General features: G+C 49.2%; 1 protein-coding gene across 1 annotated transcript; it reads right to left on the bottom strand.

The window, feature by feature from the left end:
* Positions 1-126: 126 nt before the first annotated feature.
* Positions 127-22,004, bottom strand: LOC135807320 (splicing factor 45-like). Its single transcript, XM_065321233.1, has 14 exons — positions 21,810-22,004; positions 21,135-21,217; positions 15,104-15,196; positions 13,469-13,504; positions 12,800-13,038; positions 11,929-12,004; positions 11,205-11,286; positions 10,751-10,808; positions 10,085-10,137; positions 9,094-9,177; positions 8,110-8,234; positions 1,583-1,681; positions 1,272-1,347; positions 127-628 (listed from the first exon to the last, which is right to left on the bottom strand). Exons 1-14 carry the CDS (start codon positions 21,913-21,915, stop codon positions 528-530), a joined length of 1,311 nt encoding a protein of 436 aa, XP_065177305.1. The 5' UTR covers positions 21,916-22,004; the 3' UTR covers positions 127-527.
* Between the last annotated feature and the right edge of the window lie 46 nt (positions 22,005-22,050).

Here is a 22,050-nt window from a genome sequence, read left to right as displayed (position 1 = left end):
TCTGTCTGTCTTTGTATGTCTGTCTCTGTCTGTCTGTCTGTCTGTCCGTCCGTCCGTCCGTCTGTCTCTTCTCAAGGGCTACCGGACTGTAGAAACGACCACACAACCAACTAATACTTGCAAACCTATGATCGGCCACTTTTTAAAGATGACTTTAAAAAATAATACATGTACATGAACAAACGCAACTACACCTGCAAGTGTAGACGCGGCATAGTGTTACTTCTGAAGTACATAGCACCACGGTATTCAGTATGTACAGACCCTGAATAGAAATTGATAAGAAAACCCTAGAAATTGACAAGCGATGTTGCAAAAGGAACGCGAACAGCAAGCAAGCCTACACGCGGATGAAGTAGCATTTGTACAGAGCGCACAGCATTAGCAATCAACTAGATTCGTAGTGTATCATATAGACAAATGGCCAAATATCTACAGCAGAGGGGTAGCAGCAGCAGCAGCAGCAGGAGAGCAACGGTGTACACAAATCACATACATGTACACCACAGTATCTACAGATCCTACTCCTAGGGCGGCGCAAGGTCTAGATCGTCGAAACGGTCCTCACTGAAGAAACCCGCATTTACGGTCCTACCGCCGAAAAACCTGCCGTTCAGATCCATGACAGCTGCACAGCAGCACAGGCACAAACAGAGAAAAGAAGTACATTGGTGACCTGTAACTTAATCATGCACTGTGAGACATATCTGTGGCAATGGTGAACTTCGCAGTTCACTACAATCGTATGTACATGTGTGTGTGTGTGTGTGTGTGTGTGTGTGTGTGTGTGCGCGTGTGTGCACGCGCATGTGTGTGTGCATGTGCGTGGTTGTGCATGTATCTACACGTGTGTACACATGCATACATGGTATGCATGTGTACGTATGTGTGAGTATAGCCTGTGCCATGACAGCTGCCATCGGTTGTTTAGTCAAGAGTCGACATGAACAACGGTTATCTTTTCAGGATAGTGTGGCTCTGGTTCTCTCTATCAAGCATGCTCTCTTTTCACATAGACATGCAAGCACCGCCACCACATCATTATTATTATGTCTTCTTTATTCACTTCTTTCCAAGGTGATGAGCCAGTCCCACCGGGAAGACATTTCCATGGGTGGAACAGCAAAAAGAAAGTGAAAAAAATATAAAGCTAAAAACCAAAGGGACAAGAAATAGGAGAAGGAAGAGAAAATAATTAAATTGGCTCACCATCCGAGTTCAAGAAACAGAAAAGAGAGTGAAAAAGGAACATAGAGCAGGGCAGTGCATACCTTTGATAGCCGAGTCGACCCGAGTAAACTTGATAAATATCCGCACAGCTTCCTCTGGGTTTGGCGCATTGGGAATCTTTCACACATCAACAGAGAAGAAGTGAAGGAAAATCCATTGCGAGACACACAACACACTGGCCCAAGCCTCTCTTCCCACTGTATTCCAAGTTCAGTGGAGAGAGAGAGAGAGAGAGAGAGAGAGAGAGAGAGAGAGAGAAGAGAGAGAGAGAGAGAGAGAGAGAGAGAGAGAACACACACAACAACAGCTGAACAAGAAGTTAGTCCATCTAAGGCTACAGTAAAGGGCTTACTTCATAGATGAGACACTTGTGCACTTGGCCATACTTGCTACATTCTTCTGAAACTTCGGGTTGCAGGTCATCATCCACCTCGCCGGGACCCACCATATTCTGCATGCAGCACATCACATCATAGCAGCAGAGAAGGGGCACCGCACCTGCCATTACTATCCACAAGCACACCAGGCGTAGGTGCACCTTGACACACACCACACCAACACTAATACATTCTTCCCGGTACCCACAACAGCATTCCACTTAGAAGTACGAGCAGAATGAGCTCCATAGCAAAGAGCATGAGAGTACTGTAATTTCACAAATGTTCGGTGTACAGTCGTTCCTCTCTAATCCGGCACCGTTCGCAACAGTGTTTTCTGCTGGATAAACAAGCGTGTTGGATTATCAAATCATGCCCTCCAGCCTAATTACACCATCACTTGACATACACGTTTGTGTAATACGTCGAAACGCAGGGATTTTCGGTGTAAATTCAAGTACTTTGTGTCTAGACATACGGTACTTAATACATTGTCTGTTTAATATATGGGTAGACTGCTTCCTGATATCGATGAGTAAGTTCATGCACGTCCTGCATGGACCAGACTGGCATATCTGTGCACCGGTACAGTACGCGATGTACAACTGCTGGATTATAAAATCGAATTACGTGCAGTTCGAACGATTCGTTCCAGAAAATCGCTGCTGGATTAAAGCGTAGAAAAAAACTGACAAAAAAAAACGTTCAGTCAGAAAGTGTGCCGGTTTGCAAGGGTTCTGGATTAACAAGGGCCGGATTAGAGAGGGACGGCTGTACCTGTATTTTTATTCTTGGTACTTTCGGTGCATCTGTTTCATACCCAAAATTTCAATAAACCGAAAAGAACACTAACACACACAATCCAATAGGGAACTGCTTCTCTGTACCTAAAATTTCTGTTCACCTATATAAACTTGATCTTTTGTTCTCACACCGAATATTTCGAACACCTAAAATTTCTGAAATTAGAGTATCAGGTGACATGGACATCTCTCACTATCCACACTGCTGTGTATGATACAAAACAAAAGAAATGCACGGGAAGCCTACAAGCATGCTGTTTGAGTGGTCTGAGCGAAGGCTAGGATAATGTCCTAATACCAAAGCAGAGGGGAAGAACGAAAATGACACTGAGGACACCTGTAGTAGTAGTAGTAGTAGTAGTAGTAGTAGTAGTAGTAGTAGTAGTAGTAGTAGTAGTAGTAGTAGTAGTAGTAGTAGTAGTAGTAGTAGTAGTAGTAGTAGTAGTAGCAGTAGTAGTAGTAGTAGTGGTGGTGGTGGTGGTGGTGGTGGTGGTGGTGGTGGTGGTGGTGGTGGTGGTGGTGGTGGTGGTGGTGGTAGTAGTAGTAGTAGTAGTAGTAGTAGTAGTAGTAGTAGTAGTAGTAGTAGTAGTAGTAGTAGTAGTAGTAGTAGTAGTAGTAGTAGTAGTAGTAGTAGTAGTTTCCGGTGTTCTTTTCTTTCTTTGCATCATCATTTTATGTGGTCAATAAAAACACGCTTCCAAGTAGTAGTAGTAGTAGTAGTAGTAGTAGTAGTAGTAGTAGTAGTAGTAGTAGTAGTAGTAGTAGTAGTAGTAGTAGTAGTAGTAGTAGTAGTAGTAGTAGTAGTAGTAGTAGTAGTAGTAGTAGTAGTAGTAGTAGTAGTAGTAGTAGTAGTAGTAGTAGTAGTAGTAGTAGTAGTAGTAGTAGTAGTAGTAGTAGTAGTAGTAGTAGTAGTAGCTTTACACTGGAGTGCGGATGGAGATTTTGCTCCTCCGCAGTTTTTCTAATTGCTTTATCCACTATCCCAGTCAACCGATTATTAACCTACTTCATTACTTTCTTCTGGGCTTCAGGAGTCGGCTCCAATAGTTTTCACCGCTGTGGAGTTGCCCAGTCCGCTATTCCTCCCTCCAGCTGGTTTCTTGTTACCTGGCGAACCGGCCATTGCGTTGTAGTTTCGGCTCGCTTTCCGTGCCTTCGCCTTGGGCTTTGGATGACCTGGCTTGCTGTGCTGTGCTTCGCGGCTGGGTGCTTTCCCGCGTGGTCTGTGACGACTGACGTGCGGGGTGCGTCCTCACACCTCACGTCTCTTCGCGCGTTCTTCTGGCCGTGCTCGTGTATGCACTGTAGCTGAAGTCTGCAGCTGTCTATCTATGAGCCCAGCCCAGCCGGACGTCCTTCAGGGTCGCACGTCTGGTCGCGCGTCTGGCCCACGTGTTTGCTGCTTGTCTGCAGCCGCCATTCCCCTGTTATGTCGTCTCAGTCGCGCAGGGGAGGTAACAGCAAGCGCTTGTGCTGTTCCTGCAGTAGGGCGTCGGGCACGTGCCGCTCTTGCTCCTGTAACGCAGCGGGAAGATGCTGTGTAGACTGCTACCCCGGCAGGGACCAGAGATGCACAAATTTCGGAAATACTAATCTTAGCGTTGCGGTTGTCACTGGCGGTGCTGCTGGGGAGCGTTCACTGCCTGACGCATCACCCGAATCAGTACCGGGGTGGGTGCCTCGCAGAGGGCGGAATACTTCGCTTTCCAGACCCCAGTCGTCGGCCACGGACTGTTCCCGTGCAGCATTGCACCCTGGAGCCGCGAGTTCTATGCAATCCTCTCAATCTGTTGCTGCTACTTCATCCATGCAGCCCCTGCGGGTGGATCTGCCTGCTCTCGCGTGCTCGGAGGCGGCTTCAATTGACGCTACTGACCCACTGTCCGCAGGTGCTTCTGCTGATTGTGCTGGGGAGTCACGGGGGTTGCGTGTTGACCTCCCTCCGGTCCGTAGTTCTGGAAATGATAGTACCACGGTTCAGCAACCAACCCATATTGCCTCGGCTGCGGCCGATCCCTCCTATGCTGACCCTCCCTCGGCGTCTGTCGCCTCGGTTGCCGCCGAGCCCGTTGCTCGTGGTCGGATTTCGGTGGGTCAACTGGATAATCAATCTAGCCATGTTCACCGGGTGGGGCGGTCGGAGTCGGGACCTGGCAGCAATCGTTCTGGTGGTCGGAGTAGTTGCGGGCCCTGGTCTGTCGGGGACGAGCGGGAGTACGACATCGTTGACATTGATATGGAGACGGTGAGTGGCGACGGACCAGCATCATCAAGCCAAGACATTCCACCATTGTTGGCCACGGCACCTCCCATCGCGTTGCTGGGGGTCGAGGGCTCGGGCGCTTCTCAACGGGACGGGTCTCTTGGTGGGGGACGCCCAGTGTCTTCGGCACAGGCGCCTGCCATCCCAACAGCCGGCCTGATGGAACCCAGTACTCCGCTGGCCCAGGAGATATACGACGAGGTGGTTCACTGGAGGAAGTCATTCTTCAAGATACCATGTGGTTCTGTTGGGAAGGAGCTTGTTAATGAGCTCTCTTCCTACATCAACAAGTATGTTCAGTCTGGCGGAGACGACACCGATGCGCTATTCTACTTTTCCATCCTGCCGGTTCTCACGCTGCAGCGGACGGGAGCTAGATGCACAGACAAGGAAAACAGCGGTCATCTACAGAGGCGGATGCGGCTTTGGAAAAGTAAAGACATTCAGTCTTTACTGGAGGAAGGTCGCTCTCTTCAGCGCAGCACAGGGGGTCGGGCCTCTGGCGACGGGAAGCGCGGACAGGACGATGCGGCTCGACGTTTCGCCGACTGTATGACTGCTGGCAGGGTGAATGAGGCGTTGAAAAGTCTGCAGCCCGAATCCACAGCCGACGTATTGAAGCTTGAGGACGTGGTGACGTCTTCTGATGGCTCTCAGGCAACCGTGCGCCAGCTGTTGCAAGAGAAGCACCCTGCAGCGCAGGCTGCCTCCCCGGAGGTACTCTTGCAGGGTGCCCGGGAGAACGTCCACCCAATCCGATTCGACTCGCTCACGTCCTCACTATTGCGAGACACGGCGCTGCATTGCGAGGGCTCGGCTGGACCGTCTGGTCTTGATTCGGCTTGTTGGCGAAGGATGTGCTCTTCATTTAAAGGCGCATCGACAAATATGTGCAATGCATTGTCTGGACTCGCGCACCTCCTTGCGAGTTCCAACGTTGCACCCTCTGGCCTGGTACCCTTTCTCGCGTGCCGACTTGTGGCTCTGGACAAGAAGCCTGGTGTGCGCCCAATCGGTGTTGGGGAAGTCCTGCGCCGCATCATTACCAGAGCGATATTGAAAGTTGTTAATCAAGATGTTCAAGAAGCGTGCGGTTTCATACAGAAATGCTCGGGTCTTCCTGCGGGCATTGAAGCTGCTGTTCATGCCATGCAACGCCTTTATGACGATGAGTCTTGCGAGGCTGTTCTTTTGGTAGACGCACGTAATGCCTTCAACTGCTTGAACAGACAAGCAGCTTTGCACAATGTACAATACCTGTGTCCACCTATTGCGACAATACTGAAAAATTCGTATAACACCCCGGCTCGACTCTTTGTTGCAGGTGGTGGTGAGATTTCGTCCGACGAGGGCACTACGCAAGGTGACCCGTTGTCCATGGTCTTCTACGCTTTAGCGACGCTCCCTCTAGTCCGGGCACTGCAGGTTGTGCATCCTACCGTACGGCAAACATGGTATGCAGATGATTCTGGTGCGGGTGGGCAGTTGACTCGTCTCCGTGGATGGTGGGACAGCGTTGAGGAACAAGGCAAGCTGTACGGATATAACACCAACCCGGAGAAAACGCTTCTTCTCGTGAAGCCCGAGCAGGAGGAGGAAGCCTACAATAGGTTTGCTGGTACTGGCATACGTATCGTGACCGGCGCCACGAAATACCTAGGCTCCTACATTGGCGAGTCTGATGCTGTTGTCGAGCATGTGCGGCGGCGAGTAGGCGAGTGGATTGCGGAACTAAAGGCACTATCGGATGTTGCGCGCACGGAGCCGCATGCAGCCTATGCTGCCCTGACACATGGTCTTCGCGGCCGGTGGACCTACCTCCTCAGAACAGTACCTTTTCCAGCCGATTGCCTCTCTCAGATGGATGACATGATGCGCACGGTATTGATACCTGCGGTAACTGGCAGGGAGGCATTCTCGGACAACGAATGGGCTGTTCTTCAGCTTCCCACACGCCTGGGTGGCTTTGCCGTGCCATCCCTGTCTCAAATGGCTAATGGGGCTCTGGAGACGTCGAGGAAAATCACATCAGATCAAACGCTGGAGATACTCGACCAGAATGACCGGTCCAGGCCCTCGATATTGATAGAGCATGCAATTCATTCAGCCCAGCGAGCCAAGTCAGCAGCTCTGGCGGAACGGCTAAAACATGACGAACAGCGGTATATGAGCGCCAAGGAAACACGTACTCCGCTTGCCGCCCGCCAGTTGGAACACCTTTCGGCCAAGGGTGTATCGAGCTGGCTCCACACCCTTCCGCTGCGTGAGCACGGCTTCAGTCTGTCCAAGTGCGACTTCCGCGATGCCATTGCGCTGAGGTACGGATGGCCTCTGAAGGATGTTCCGGAGAAATGCGTGTGTGGCCAGGATTTCACCGCGGCTCATGCGATGGGCTGCCCAACCGGGGGCTTCCCTACCATTAGATATAACGAGGTACGAGACATGATAGCGGACTTAGTCACGGAGGTGTGCCCTGACGTGTCTGTGGAGCCATTGCTCGCGCCGCTGGAGGGCGAAGTCTTCAGAGCTGCCAGCACCAACACGGCACATGATGCTCGATCTGACGTCCGCATACGTGGGTTTTGGACAAGGGCACAGAACACTTTCCTTGACATTCGAGTCTTTCATCCTGACGCCGCCTCGTACGCAAAGAAGCCCATCGCTGACCTCCTTCTCCAGCATGAGAGGCAGAAGAAGCTGCAGTACAGCGAAAGGATTGTCACTGTTGACCGTGGTAACTTTACCCCGCTTGTCTTCACCACGGCTGGCAGTGCATCCCCAGAATGCTTGCGGTTTTTGAAGCGATTATGCGCTATGTTGGCACAGCATGATGGCAGGCCCTACGGCGAGGTTATGGCCTATGTCAGATGCCGTCTGTCGTTTGCACTCCTCCGAGCTGCAGTTATGTGCATCAGAGGGGCTCGCTCTGCATACCATCGACCGGTAAATGCATTGCGCCCACTAGCCATGGCTGAGGGACGGATGTAACAGTGGTGTGTATAACCTCGCTAATGGCAGTGTCCTCAATGCTAATGGACGCGTCATGTTTTTGTTTATAATTTAAGGTGAAATTTAGCGCTGATGTGGGTATTTCTTTGCTTTTTTCATTTGGTCCTCTAAAATGAAGCGGCTTTTTATTTCCTTTTTCTTCTTTTGCACCGAGATATTATTTCTTGCTGTTTTTTACCGGATGTGTCACGGCTTTGAATTGAATTTTCCTGAATTGATTTGATTTTTAGTAGTTGCCTTCATCATTGTTTTGCTTTGAATCTCTTTTTCGTTTTTGTTCCTTTTCCATATTTATAACTTCGGGTTTTTCAAATAAAGATTTTGAGAAGTAGTAGTAGTAGTAGTAGTAGTAGTAGTATGTCCTGCAAGACACATCTACACAACAAAGACACACAGCAGCAGCAGCAGCAGCAGCAGCTACACATACCCGAAGTAGAACGACTGTGCTCTGATTCTTCAGTTCATCGATCAGACTAGGCTGCGGTCGTGCTGGTTCAACATTCACATTGGCTGGTGGTGGCACTGCAGCATTCGGAGCTGCATTGGCAGCACCTAAAACAACAAATGAGTGTACACCGCAGACCAATGTTGGCAAAGTCACAAATTATACAGTGTCCCATCACATGCATAGCTAAAGGCAAGCACACAGCAATGGGATAGAGAAGTCTACACAATCTTTACTGGAAGAAACAAAACACCCACATCAGAGTGGCGTGTGTGTGCGTGTGTGTGCTTGCACAACCTGCCAGCGTTCGTTTAAATCGGCTGCGGGTCTCAAGCGTCACCGTTGTGGAACCTGTCCAAAGCGCCCCACTATGGCTGAACGCCAGCATTTCAAGTTTCACTGCCAAGTTTGCCACAACCGACGGTTCCGGAGGCGGCAAGATCTGGATCGCCACTTGGACCATTGCCTTCCTCCCCCCTAACCTCTCTGACAGTACCTCCCATTTGGGAGCGGCGTGGCCAATTTCTGGCAGCTGTCAATAGTAGTAGTAGTGGTAGTAGTAGTAGTAGTAGTAGTAGTAGTAGTAGTAGTAGTAGTAGTAGTGTGTGTGTGTGTGTGTGTGTGTGTGCGTGTGTGTGTGTGTGTGCGTTGGATCCAGGGATGCACACCCTGATGCCGTCAGTCCTTTCCGGCACCGTGTCCTCACCCGCTTACTGCGGTGTGGTAAGCCCACGAGAGGGGCTATATTGTCAAGTCCAACCGTGGGCTGGGGATTTGGAGGCTGTCTGCGGTTGGATGGTTCAATAGCCAATTTGTGTGACCAAGTTCTGGCAGTGAGCAAGTACAAGGGTGTGCGCGAACGAGAGAGAGAGAGAGGGGGGGGGAGAGAGAGAGAGAGAGAGAGAGAGAGAGAGAGAGAGAGAGAGAGAGAGAGAGAGAGACGTGTAGATACAGCGAGAAACTAACCAGGTGCAATGATTTTGCCACCACGTTTGCTTGTCTTCTCCACTGCCAGGGCTGTACTGATTCCTTGCTCAGACTTTCCAAGACCTGAGAAAGAGAGAGAGAGAGAGAGGGAGAGAGAGAGAGAGAGAGAGAGAGATAGACAGAGAGAGAGAGAGAGAGAGAGAGAGAGAGAGAGAGAGAGAGAGAGAGAGAGAGAGAGAGAGAGAGAGAGAGAGAGAGAGAGAGAGACACACACACACACACACACACACACACACAGACAGAGGCAGAGAAAGGCGAGACGGACAGAAAAGAACAACACACACACACACACACACACACACACACACACACACACACACACACATACACACACACACACACACGCACACGTGCAAGTCGTACATCGTATAATTATACATAGGTGCTCAGGAACAGCTGATATACTACACAGTACAAGAAGTGAACACACGAGTGAAAGACAAACGAATCATCGATGTGAATAACCCCATGCACATGCTGTAGAGCGATAGCAAGAGTACATAACCCCCCAAGAGTACATAACCCCCCAAGAGTACATAACCCCCCAGAGTGTGCAACACCCCACAAGAGTACATAACCCCCCAGAGTGTGCAACGCCGATCCAGCTCTGCATAGGGTCTTGGTCGAGCGGAATCGGATCTTCTGATGTCATGCGTACACTCCAAGGCCGGTCTCGAGGCAGGGCACCATTGTTTTTGATCCGAGAGTACCCGCGACTCCCCGGGTTCCCCTCAGATGTGTACGGTATTATGACGCAAAGATCCGATTCCGCTTGACCAAGACCCTATGCAGAGCTGGATCAGGCGTTGCACACTCTGGGGGGTTATGTACTCTTGGCGATAGTTACAAAGTTGCACCCGCGTCTGCTCAGCAGTTCACTGCAACTCACCAACTAAGCAAATACACTGCAAACACAGGTGTCCTACGTGCCCCACAAAAGAGTGCAAGAATAAGCAGTGGCTGTTCTTACCTTGCCCTTCCTTGTACCCGTACTTTGCCATGATTGCTGATGCCACCGAATTCCTAAACAAAAAACAATAACAACAATGCCAGCACACAAGGTTTGGCCCAAAGTCAGAAAATTCCACACAAGGTTTGGCCCAAAGTCAGAAATTCCGCACAAAGTTTGGCCCTAAGTCAGAAAATTCCACACAATGCGCATACAAAGTCATAGTGGCCAGACTCAATTGCTAGTGATAGGTCCATGCCACATTGAGCAAATCGAGGTACAGTGCCTTTTCCAGAGGACATCAATGCCACACGGCACCCACATACGGAGACAGAAATGCTACATGGAAATTATTGAGTGCTGCAGGTTTCTGGCAGAACCATACATGGAGGGAGCCCAGCTGAGGACCCTCGGTATGAGTTCAATCATCCTGATCATTTGGCCGAGTTAGCTGAGCTGGTGCTCAGACACGTGTCAGGGGTGAATGCACGCGCCTGGTGCGCCACCGGCCCATAGCCTTCCTGCCACATTGTTTGTGCCGGTCGTACGGAACACACACACACGCGCACACACACACACACACGGACACACACAGATATGAAATAAAGAGATGAGGACCCTGGCTACGCCGGACGCTACTGCGTAACGTCTTTGCATAGCTTCAGGAATATACTATTCTTCACCCACCCTTTTGCTGCCTTGCCGAGAAGATTACGACCGAGCTCTGACTGTAGTTTTGATGGAGCTGCAAACACACAAAAATCGTAAGTAAATAAATGTAAAAACTAAATTATCGTGTCCGTTCCCAAAGGGAACTCACAACGGCCGCTAGCACCCGGTGAACCCTATCGTAAATCGTAAACATAGACATAATCATCCGCCCAGTTAGCTCCAAGTACGATATGAGCAATTCAGCTCTAGTACAGCAACAGCATAGCCACAGCAGAGTGGTCGCAACACAGTGCTCACAAAGAATGGGGCTACATGAGTAAAAGACACGGCACTGCATACTGCTACTGAAGGCCGACAAGTACCCAATCTAGTATTGGGCCTTGTCTGTGCGTGTACCGCGCAATATACACCACAGCTATGGCAAACAGGCATCACTAGACACAGACAGATCCCCAGGCAGATGACGTACGTTCAATGCCCAGATCCAATGGATCGCCTTCGAGCTCTGCAGGAAAGATACAACAAATCAAGCTATTCTTAAGGATATACAACTGGAACATCCTCAGAACAAGGAGGTATGCAAAGCAGGATCATCCACCACACACACACACACGCACACACACGCATACACACATACGCACACACACATACACAAACACGCATACACACACACACACACACCTGTCCCGAACATTGCCGTAAGACGGTCACATGTCCCCTCATGTGAGGGGCCGACAGACATGGGGTAGGTCGGTTGAATATGGTACGCAGCACGCCCCGCAGGCTAGCGGCCAACGACACACACACACACACACCATTTGACGCCCATCACCAGAGGCGATGACAGCGATGCTACAGCAGAAGCCATAGCAGCTTGTGCTGGGATTGCACCATTCAACAGTTTGCAAGACCTCAGACACACACACACACACACACACACACACACACACACACACACACACACACACACACACACACACACACACACACACACACACACACACACACACACACACCTCAGACCTCAGACAAGCTCATCGCGGAAGCGATGATAGCGAACAGCTATGTTAGATATAGCACCTTGTGCTGGGATTACACCATTCAACAGCTTGCAAGGCTGATGAATTGACCGCCACTATTTTACACATACACACACACACACACACACACACACACACACACACACCATGTACCAGTGGATTCACAAGAACATTGCACACAACGCACAAAGAGCAGAAATTCACCGCTGCCCTCTTACCTTCTTTAGCTCTGCCAAAATCCAAAGCGGTGTTACAGAAGCCAAGGTTCACACAGACACACACACGCACACATAGACACAAACACACACACACACAGACAAACACACACACACACACACGCACACACACATAGAAAGAAAAGCCAAGGTTAACAAATCAAGCGAAACTGCACAGCGCACAGTAACAGCATAGGTGATGTGCATAATATCACTTTTACGACGAGATTGATATCTCTACAACAAATATTGCAACGCTGACTGTTACTGACCGTCGCAAGCCTATCACAGAGTAGATCACAAGAAGACAAATCAAGTTCAACATATGCCACAAGCAATGGGCGATGAGAGCCAGTTTCTAAGACGATCCATGTGACCAGGAGCTCCAGCACACAGGAAACTGAAACTGAGCTCCTGGTCCGCCTGTGACACAGGAGTTCGTTTCCTATATGCGTCTTCTTGACCAGTTTAAAATACCTATACACTCATACCTCTCATATTTGGACTTCAAAGTTACGGGTATCTCGGTCCACCGGATACCCTGTGGGTGAGTCTTGCAGAAATATGACTACTCTTTTGTCAATCTTCTGTGGAGATAGTGACGTCATATGCCAGATATTTGGCCCTTCCCCATTAAAACACATGTGATTCAGAGTTTATATGGACATTTCAAAGTTGGGGGCAGTGCCCGGTCCCGGACCGCCCGGATAAGAGAGATATGAGGGTATAGTCACCAGTAATTCGCAGCTTTGCAGCGCAGACAAGACACCAAGTGGAAAACCGCAAGCCTCCGAACTAACGGGACGTACTTTCGTTCTCGCTCCTCTTCGGCCTCCTTAATTCGCCGCTTTCGGTCCCGCTCTCGTCGCAGCTTCTCGTAATCGTTTGGCTTGAGTGGGTTGTACTCGTTGGCGATGGTGGGGTACGGAGTGTCATGCGACGATGTGGCGGTAGCGACAGCTACTTGCGGTGCTGCTGCTGCTGGTGGTGCTTGCTTAGGCGCAGGCGGTGGTAGATTGAGATCAGCGGGGGGTGGCGGCATTATTTCCTACACACAACACAGGACAACACAACACACAAAGCCACACCGGCAGCCAGAATAAATCCAATACCAAACCATTGCCAGTACAGTAGAGGATGAATGAACACAGCATGCGGCCAGCACAGATCATACTCAAACTAAACTACTGCCAGGAGAATATTTCCTGATCCTACATGTAGACAGTAGTATACGACATTTGGAGAGATGCCATGCTGAGGATGAGGACAAGGAGGAGGTCGGAATGGCACGCTGAGAGATGCCAAGGCATACCTTGAACTGTTTTTTCCTAATTGGTGGAGTCTGGGAGACTTGTGGGCAATGGACACACAGACGGTCACAACGGCAGGAAATGAAAAAGCAGGTAGAAATCGACAGGGGGTACTTACTACTTGTATCTACATGCACTTATGTCAGAAAGTAGCGGCACTCAACTCACCTGATCAAACTTTGTATTAGGTAACTGCATATCCTCCTGTGCAGAGCATGACACCACAGATGCACAGATCATAAGCAATCAGTTCTGCAGCTCCAGTTTAAAGTACACAAAGAAGCAGCTGCCTGTTTAAAAGCAGGGTCTATGAGATTATCACACTCCAGCTCCCTATTACAGGGCAAGAGAGAGAGAGAGAGAGAGAGAGAGAGAGAGAGAGAGAGAGAGAGAGAGAGGATGGGGGGGGGGGAGATAGATAGATACTAGTAGATTGAGAGAGATAGGGAGGGGGGGGGTGAGCGAGCGAGAGAGAGAGAGAGAGAGAGAGAGAGAGAGAGAGAGAGAGAGAGAGAGAGAGAGAGAGAGAGAGAGAGAGAGAGAGAGAGAGAGAGAGAGAGAGAGAGAGAGAGAGAGAGAGAGAGAGAGAGAGAGAGAGAGAGAGAGAGAGAGAGAGAGAGAGAGAAGAGGTTTGGGTCAGACACAGCACACATATGTTGCATCCACATCAGCTTGGAAGGTACGTTTACAGTGCCACCACCACCACCACAAATTAGTGCTGAAACGATTATATCGATTACTCGTTACTTACTCGATAAGAAATAGATCGAACGGTTATTTCGATTTTATCGGTTAAACGAGTAGAATGGTACTTACGCTCGGTATGGGATTTCCTCCCTCTTGGGGGTTGCACAAAGCGTGCATGCACCGAAAGTGTTGTGAGTACGACACGATGGTACATGACTGTACACTTGCAACGTCGACGTACGTGTAAGTACAAGCGAGATCTGAGAAACATCGACGCGATCACTGTTGCCATATTTTTAGCTGACTACTTTTCTTACATACAGCATGCAGGACTGGCCGGCTCAGTATGTGTCTACACTAGCTGCAGGTGCTGGAGTTCTCCCCGCGTGCGAGTTGTCTTGAGCCAAAGACAGTAAAGTGGTTTTCAGTTTCATGTTTTCCGTTCTATCGACGGTTCCCGAACCAGTTTGGTCGACGACGAGCTAGGCCTGGCGTCTGGTCCAATTAATATTTAGAGCATAGACAGGAAAAGCAACTAGTTACTTGTTGGCGCGCCTCTAGTCAGCTCATCCGCCGAAATCCGCCGATCTGCACCCCTGGCCGGCTTCTCTGACTTCATCGTCGGACTCAGCGAAGTCACAGGCGAAGGGCACCATCAGCTCTTGGGTTGCAACCAGTGCGTCGCCTCTGTCTCGTCCGTAATCGTCTGGTCAGTCCGAACAGCTGACGGGCTTGTTGCGGGATCATCGGATCTATGCGGCCGCTTTCCGTCGTTGGCGATGTTGGACTCGTAAATTTTTTGAAAGTCACAGAATGCACATGACTGTACTGATGTAGTTACAATAATAATCGTTTAGCCGATAAGCCGATCGTTATGGTATCAGCTAAGCCACTAAGGAAAAAACGTAATCGTTTCAGCACTACCACAAATACACACGCAGTGCTAGCTCCTGCATCCACCTCCTAAGCTACCACAGTAAAAAAGGCGATCCTCACCAGGAGGTGGATACAAGAAGCTACCACTGTGAGTGTTAGGTGGACTGTTGTCTAAAAGAAACATGAGAGACACAGTCGTGAAAGAAACAATTTCACAGAAAGAACAATGCGGCAACTTACTAATGACGGCGGTGGCATGGATCCGAATGAATCACCTCCTGGCCGCATCCCTAGACTTGCTACAGGCGGCAGAGCCGGCGCACGGTTAGATTTCTGATCAGAGCATAGAGAAGAAGAAAAATGACACGTATTGCGGACATGCAACGCTGACAACCGTAACCCAGAATAAAGAACATCACAAAAAGCCCAAAGTGCTGTGTTCCTCTACTGACTGTAATGTGTACTAGGCGTGCGGATTATTTCACCAGTGCGCGATGACAGCACTACTGGTTACAGGAAGCCCTGAGCAGCAAGTACAGGTCTACCGTCGTGAGTAGATAACCCCGGCGGCGGTTTCAAATTGTTTCTCTTAGAATGAGTACTATCTACTATCCAGACGTGAACGTATGCGTTTCAGCAAGAGTATATCACCCCCCCCCCCCCCCAAGAGTGTGTAACTCCCACATACCCTGCTGTCCCGACAGAATTTCAAGTTGACGTCATTATTTATGATGCAATGCTCCTTGCACCAGTGATTTACAACACGTGTACGGGTGTCAACGCATCACACGTTTTTCTTTGTACAGGATCAGATGAGCTTTGGTCCACCACAGGTTCCGGATTCGTCTGATAATCCGTGTGCAGTGCGCATTGCATCATAAAAATGACGTCAACTTGAAATTCTGTCGGGACATCACCCATAGTGGAGTTGCACACTCTTGGGGGGTTATGTACTCTTGGTTTCAGGCATCAGGGGATTTTTGATCGTTGTCTACTAATGAGGCTTGTCTTGCAACCGATGTCGTACTGATGGGGGTAGACCTGTAATGGATCTTGGTGGCCAGTGAGCACACTAAGTCATGTATATTCTGTCAAGAGATATTAAAGCTGCCCGGTAGTGTCAACTGTCAGCCCACTATCTTTGGCTGCTCCTACACATACCTAGACAAGATTGATTTACTTGATATGCACCTAATCATTTCCTTGAAGTTCAGCCCTCACCATCGTCTACACAGATTTCAAAAGCGTCGACCTCCATTTTGAAAACATGGCGGCTAGCCGCGCTACCCGTGGGCGCACGTGCCCCCCGCGTGTCTTCGAGCTAAAGATCATGTCGCGTACTCGACGCTACTCATTTTCTTGTCTTTCCCCATTTTTTTTTAAACCAGCTCAGCTTTTGCTTCGTCTCCAACTCCAAGCTGTAGTCTGAGTTTGGTTCTCTTGTCTTCTTGCAGCAGAATAGTGCAGACTTTACGGCGCGCCGAGCTTCTCCTAGAGGAGCTCTTTTTTTAGCATCGGCAGACTGTCTATCGTAGTTTAGCTGTGTCCTCAGTCCTATCTCGCCGTCGTCTCACGAGCGCGCGAATATCGAATGCAGCTGCACCTATTTTCTTGTCGTTCTTATTATTTTTCTGGCGAACTCATTCATCTGATGCTTCCTTTTTGAAAGCTTCAGGTGGCTGAGTTCTCCCATTAGCGACAATCATGCCGTGGAAAAGAACGGGATATTTCTCTCGCAAGAGAAAGAACGCAAGCTGGTTTTCCAATGCGACCAACCCTGCGAAGAAACAAAAGCCAGATGACGACCTAGACTCTAACAGTGAAGAGCAGTACCAGGAAGAAGATCCCATCGAAGAGAGCGTAAGTGGTGTTGATTCTTTGTAGCAAGTGGGAAAGTGGCCAGGTTATGCACGAGTAGAGCCGGTACATGCCAGGTATAATAGTACATGTTAATGTTTCCAGTCTAATTAATTAATTCATAATACGATAATATTCAATTCCACATAATTTTGTCTGCACAGCCAAATATCAACCCGTCATTGGAAAACGCCCACGCCGAACATATCCATCCCCATGAACATGATGAAAGTATTACAGAAGCCGCTCCGCCAGTTTCAGAGGACAGTCCGCACCATGACCACCAGTTAGCCGCTGCCGCAGGTAATTATAACTACGGTAATAATTAGTCATAAAAAGGACACACTTCAGGCTCATTACAAACATCTTGAAAGTTTTTGTCTTCACAAGTATACTTTCAAGCCTTCTCATCAGGTGAAATACAGGCAAGGGAAAAGGAACAGGAACAGTGGATTAAATACAGTAAGAAGGTGGTAAAACAGCGCAAAAAGAAAGAAAGAAAGAAAGAAGATAGCTAAAGTAAACAGCGAAAATTGCAATAATTCGCTGTTTACTTTAGCTATCTTCTTTCTTTCTTTCTTTCTTTCTTTCTTTTTGCGCTGTTTTACCACCTTCTTACTGTATTTAATCCACTGTTCCTGTTCCTTTTCCCTTGCCTGTATTTCACCTGATGAGAAGGCTTGAAAGTATACTTGTGAAGACAAAAACTTTCAAGATGTTTGTAATGAGCCTGAAGTGTGTCCTTTTTATGAGTATTAACGGTAATAATTATTATTGTATTGAAAATGTAAACTGCTGGCGATTGGCTCAATAAGTATAGAGGAACAACCATCAAATGCGCGAGTAATTCTCACGGCACATGCACCATAACCCGCTTGCAATTACCGGTATATCAGTTCATACATGCATATTATTACGATCTACATAATCATGGTACGTGGCACCGTCAGAGTATCAACCAGTTACATGGTGGTACATCCACAAACAGCTAACGTTTGGATGTGCTGCTTGTGAACGTACGCTCATGCGTGTCTTGTTATGCGCAGACACAGAGAAGACACCGAAACAGCAGCCACAGCAAGTCACGATCTCAGCGGACACATACACAGCACTGATACAAAGTCGTCAACATCTGCTAGAAGCAAACGCCAAGCTAGAAGCTAAAGCAAAGTCACTCGAAACAGCTGTCGAAGAACTACAGGCGGAATGCAAGCGGCAGACGGATCAGCTGCGTGGAGCACACAGCCAAGCAACAAAATTAAAAAAAAACATTCAAAGACATGAAGGCATCAACAACAACGCATGGCACAGCTGTTCGGTCTGCTGTAGTGGTAGAAGATGGAGTGCGCAAGCACACGACTGGTTTTATGGCTGGTGTGAGGTTCATCAAACATGCTTGTATTCTGAGCAACCAGAAGGCTTCGCTTGCTCTCGACTTGTTTGGCAATCTGCTCATCAAAACAAACAGCGGGGACATGGGGTGGGAAGTCTCGCCGACAACGCTGAGCAGATGGAACGTGGTGCTTGGTGAGGTCGACCGGCTGAATTTATCGCACGTCTTGGCCACTGTCGACAGTGATGTATGTCTTTTTGCTGACGACTCCAATAAAGGCCATGACGAACGTCATATCATGGGTGTTCACGTCTGGTCAGCGCAGCAAAACAGGCCAGTTGGCTACATTCTGGCCAATACCGTCATTGCCAGCAGCAGAGGTAGCGACCAAGCGTCAGCCGACCACCACATCCTAACCTCAATGTTCGGTGTAAAGTCAGTGGCAACCGTCATGGGCGACAACGCAACAACGCAGTCCGGTGCAAAGAAAGGTCACGCCGTTGAGCTAGGCAAGCTTTTTGGAGGAAAAGTTACTTTCATCGGCTGCTACCCACATATTGTGAATATCGCGCTGAAGACGGCAATCGGCGATGGCTTTGGCGGCAGAGGTGGAATGAGTGATTTTAACTTGTACCAGCTACATTTTTAAGTTGCTTATGTCCACCACCAGCACCCATCATTTTACAGAGCCCTGTACACATCCGAGGGCATCTGTAAGAAGGCACCCAGTTTGCCCCAGGAGTTTGTGGAGAGCAGGTGGTCCTATATGTTTGAGCACCTGAGGTGGTGGTGGCAGCATGGGGACAGCTGCATCCAGATGGGCAAGGCAGTCCTCAAGTCTATGCCTAAGTCGAATTCTCACTACGGCATATGGCGGGAGATCATAGAAATGGCCGCAAGTCCTGTCCTTGCCACGGAGCGTTGCCTCCTATGGGAAGTGTTGCACGACTTGCTGATGCCCGCCTTGTATTCTTGCCACAGCCAGGATGATGAGCTGAATTTCACCAGTAGCTACCTCGCTCGGATGTGGCCAACCCGGGTTCTGCAGGATATTCGCCAAGCGTCGTTCATGACCACCCATCCTCACTTCGCCCTGACCCAGACCATCCAGTCAGCGGCCAGGCTTGACGCATCATCCCAGCAGGTCTTCCACAACGAGATCCTGCCTGCATTCACTTCTGCGATAGCTGCAGCCTTGCAGAAGCATGCAACTCGGTGGCTATGTGTCCCGCTACTGCTGTGTATGGGAGCAAGCACCACACACCGCACTATGTTTTGGCGCGCATGGTTGCGGGCCACCGGACGCGAGGCACTGATCAATAGTGCCCCGCTGGCGATCGCAGTGGAGAACTCAGACCTCCTCGTCGAGGCAGCGAACTGCGGTGACATGGACGCTGTCGTGGACACGGCCATTGAACTGGAGCTGGTGGAGGTGGTTCATGTCTTAACGTGTGATCCCAGTGCTTCTTGGCTGGATGAGTACGTCGTACTGTCGCTCCTTGTGGATCAGCTGCAAGACATCAACACCTGGCGGAAACGTTGGGAAATGGATCGCCCAGAGCTACTGGTGGACATCGTGGAGGTGGCAATGATGTCAGGCCCATCGTGTCCAAGTGCGAGTTCACAGCAGCATCTGTGGAGTTGGTGTGCCAAGCACATCTTCTGCCTGCCCGTCAGCAACGCCATCGCTGAGCGCCAGTTCAATATCGGCTCCATCTACCTCTCCCATAATGAGTCGGAAGAGTCCAAGCAAGCGTCTCACCTGTTTGTGGAGAACGTCCTACACAGTGATAGAGATGGTGAGGACAGGGTGACCTCCCATCACAAGGAGCAGATGCGGGAGAGGTTGGCTAGGTACACGTCCACAGTGACTCGTGAGAAAATAAAGCAAGCGCAGGGTAACCTTGCCTCCAGAAAAGCCTCCTCTTCCACTGCAGGAAGGACACTGACGACTGAGGAAGTCCATCGACAGGCTCTGCAGCGTCATCCAAGCCGACCTGCACATGCAGAGGATGTTGCGACCCTCCAGGAGAGTGGCCGAAAACACAGCGTTATATTTATTCCCACCAGGAAGGGTGATGCTGCTTCCGCGCAGACAAAATCCATCGTCTCCGCCAGCACATCCACTGATGCTATCGAGGCTCCACCCGCTGCAACAGCCGAGGCTGAAGTCGAGGAAATCCAGTCCTAATGCTGTAAGTACTGATAATCTCACCAGCTTTCTTCTTTCTTAATAATTCGAAGCCTCCTCGTCTGCCTTGACCTGTAGCTAGCTGTTCTCAACAATAATTATTTTTGAAGCTTTCTCGTTCGAGAGCTTCTCTACAATCATAGATTTCGTAGCTCTGAACACTGACCATCAAGGCCGGTCAGTGTTGGCATCCAGTCTGGTTCTACATGACTACCGCCGAGTACTGCCTACTACTGGTATGTACAGTCAGTGCAGTGGTGACAGTGTAGGTCGATCTACTGCACTGCAAAAAGCACCTGCACGGCGCGTAGATGCATGTAGCTGTTGTTTGTTTGTTTTTGCCGAGAAAGAATCCCTTTGGTCCTTTTCGCACTCGCGCAGGCAGCGAGGGCGCAGCACGGAAACTGGTCTATTGAATTCATTTCTTGGTCGATTTTGACAACCAACACGTCGTTGTTTTTCTTTTTTCACTGGCTATCCTTTCTCCGCTTCCGAATTGCGATGCTGGCCACTTGGAAAGCCTTGAAGTGGCACGAGTGGAGGCCGATTTGGGAGGTAATTTTCGGCCAAACAGCCATCAAATCGAAAAATTCGAAGCGGACAATCTGTTGGTATCTATCGAATGAAGACGTTGGCCAATAAAAAATCTTTGGAAACTACACCGTATGAACCAAGGAATTACGGTAAGTTTGAGAATTTTGGTACGTTAGGTGTACGCTGATTGGTCAATGAGCGCGACCGTTGAGAAACGGGTCAGTGACGCTTTGTACAGCGTTGGTGAGGGCTGAAGTTAGTTCTGAAACATGGCCCTAACTGATGCTCTCCAATGTTTCACTATTTACCCCAGTAGTTACAAATACTGTATCAAGGACAGTTGTAAAAGAACTCACCACGACTTGTGTAAGTTTAGTAGTCGATGCCTTCTTTCGTTGTAACTGACTCGACAGGAATTTGTAACTGCTTGACCATCCAGCTGTTCACCATCGATAAGTACAGATATGCATCGGCACACAGAAACACACAGGAACACACAAACACAACACACACGCGCGCGCGCGCGCGCACGCATTTACAACACCCATCCACATTGTACTATATAGACATCCACTAGGCTTTGGTATATGGTGCATTTTCCCCGAATACAATGCAGGAGTAGTTTATGAGCAAATTATCCCTACCAAATTGAATGTTATTACACAGCAACATCCAGATGTGTGATTATCGCATGCAGCCTTTGGTGTCACCAAAATGTTACAAAATGTGTCCACACCCATGATCAATATCCAGCCATGCGCACTGTGTGAGTGTGTCCACCACAGCAGTGGTAGTGCCAGTACGTGTATACGTTTGTAGTATGTGATACTGATACGAACAGGCTATCAGTAACCATCACAAACAGATTCAGTGCTTGCAATAGGCACTGCTCACGCAGTGCTCAATACAAAAGAAGCTCAGAAATTTGCAGTAAAGCACGGACATGTTCAGTATCAGCACAACACACTTGCATACGAGGTACTGAGTGGGTCGTAATCGTGCATCAATTGCTCTTGAAAATGAAATCTTACAGACTTTCGCCAATTCTGGTCTTTCTGAGGAGCCATCTCGTTCACTATCCACCTGGGACACTTTCTCCTGGGCAGAGGAGTCGACAAGCCCATCGTAAAGGGACATTATGATTGATTCACACAAATCATGGAGTGAAAGGCCTCGGCAAGATACAAAAACACAAGGCAATAATTATCTGAAAGTCGAAAATGAAAACAATTTTGTCCCTGCGTCGCTGGTTGCCATGGCAATCCCAGCAAC

Source organism: Sycon ciliatum, chromosome 1 (assembly GCF_964019385.1).
Source record: "Sycon ciliatum chromosome 1, ocSycCili1.1, whole genome shotgun sequence".
NCBI lineage: Eukaryota > Metazoa > Porifera > Calcarea > Leucosolenida > Sycettidae > Sycon > Sycon ciliatum.
The sequence above is the reverse complement of the archived record's forward strand: the minus strand, read 5'-3'. Positions and strand labels throughout refer to the sequence as shown.

Excerpts from the sequence above, each read along its gene's own strand:
- LOC135807320 (XM_065321233.1), bottom strand. The coding sequence starts at position 21,915 with ATGTCCCTTTACGATGGGCTTGTCGACTCCTCTGCCCAGGAGAAAGTG. Across the intron at positions 13,505-15,103 it reads CCATGCCACCGCCGTCATTA|GAGGATATGCAGTTACCTAA; the intron begins GTAAGTTGCCGC and ends TGCTCTGCACAG. Across the intron at positions 10,138-10,750 it reads CTCGGCAAGGCAGCAAAAGG|GAATTCGGTGGCATCAGCAA; the intron begins GTGGGTGAAGAA and ends TTTTTTGTTTAG.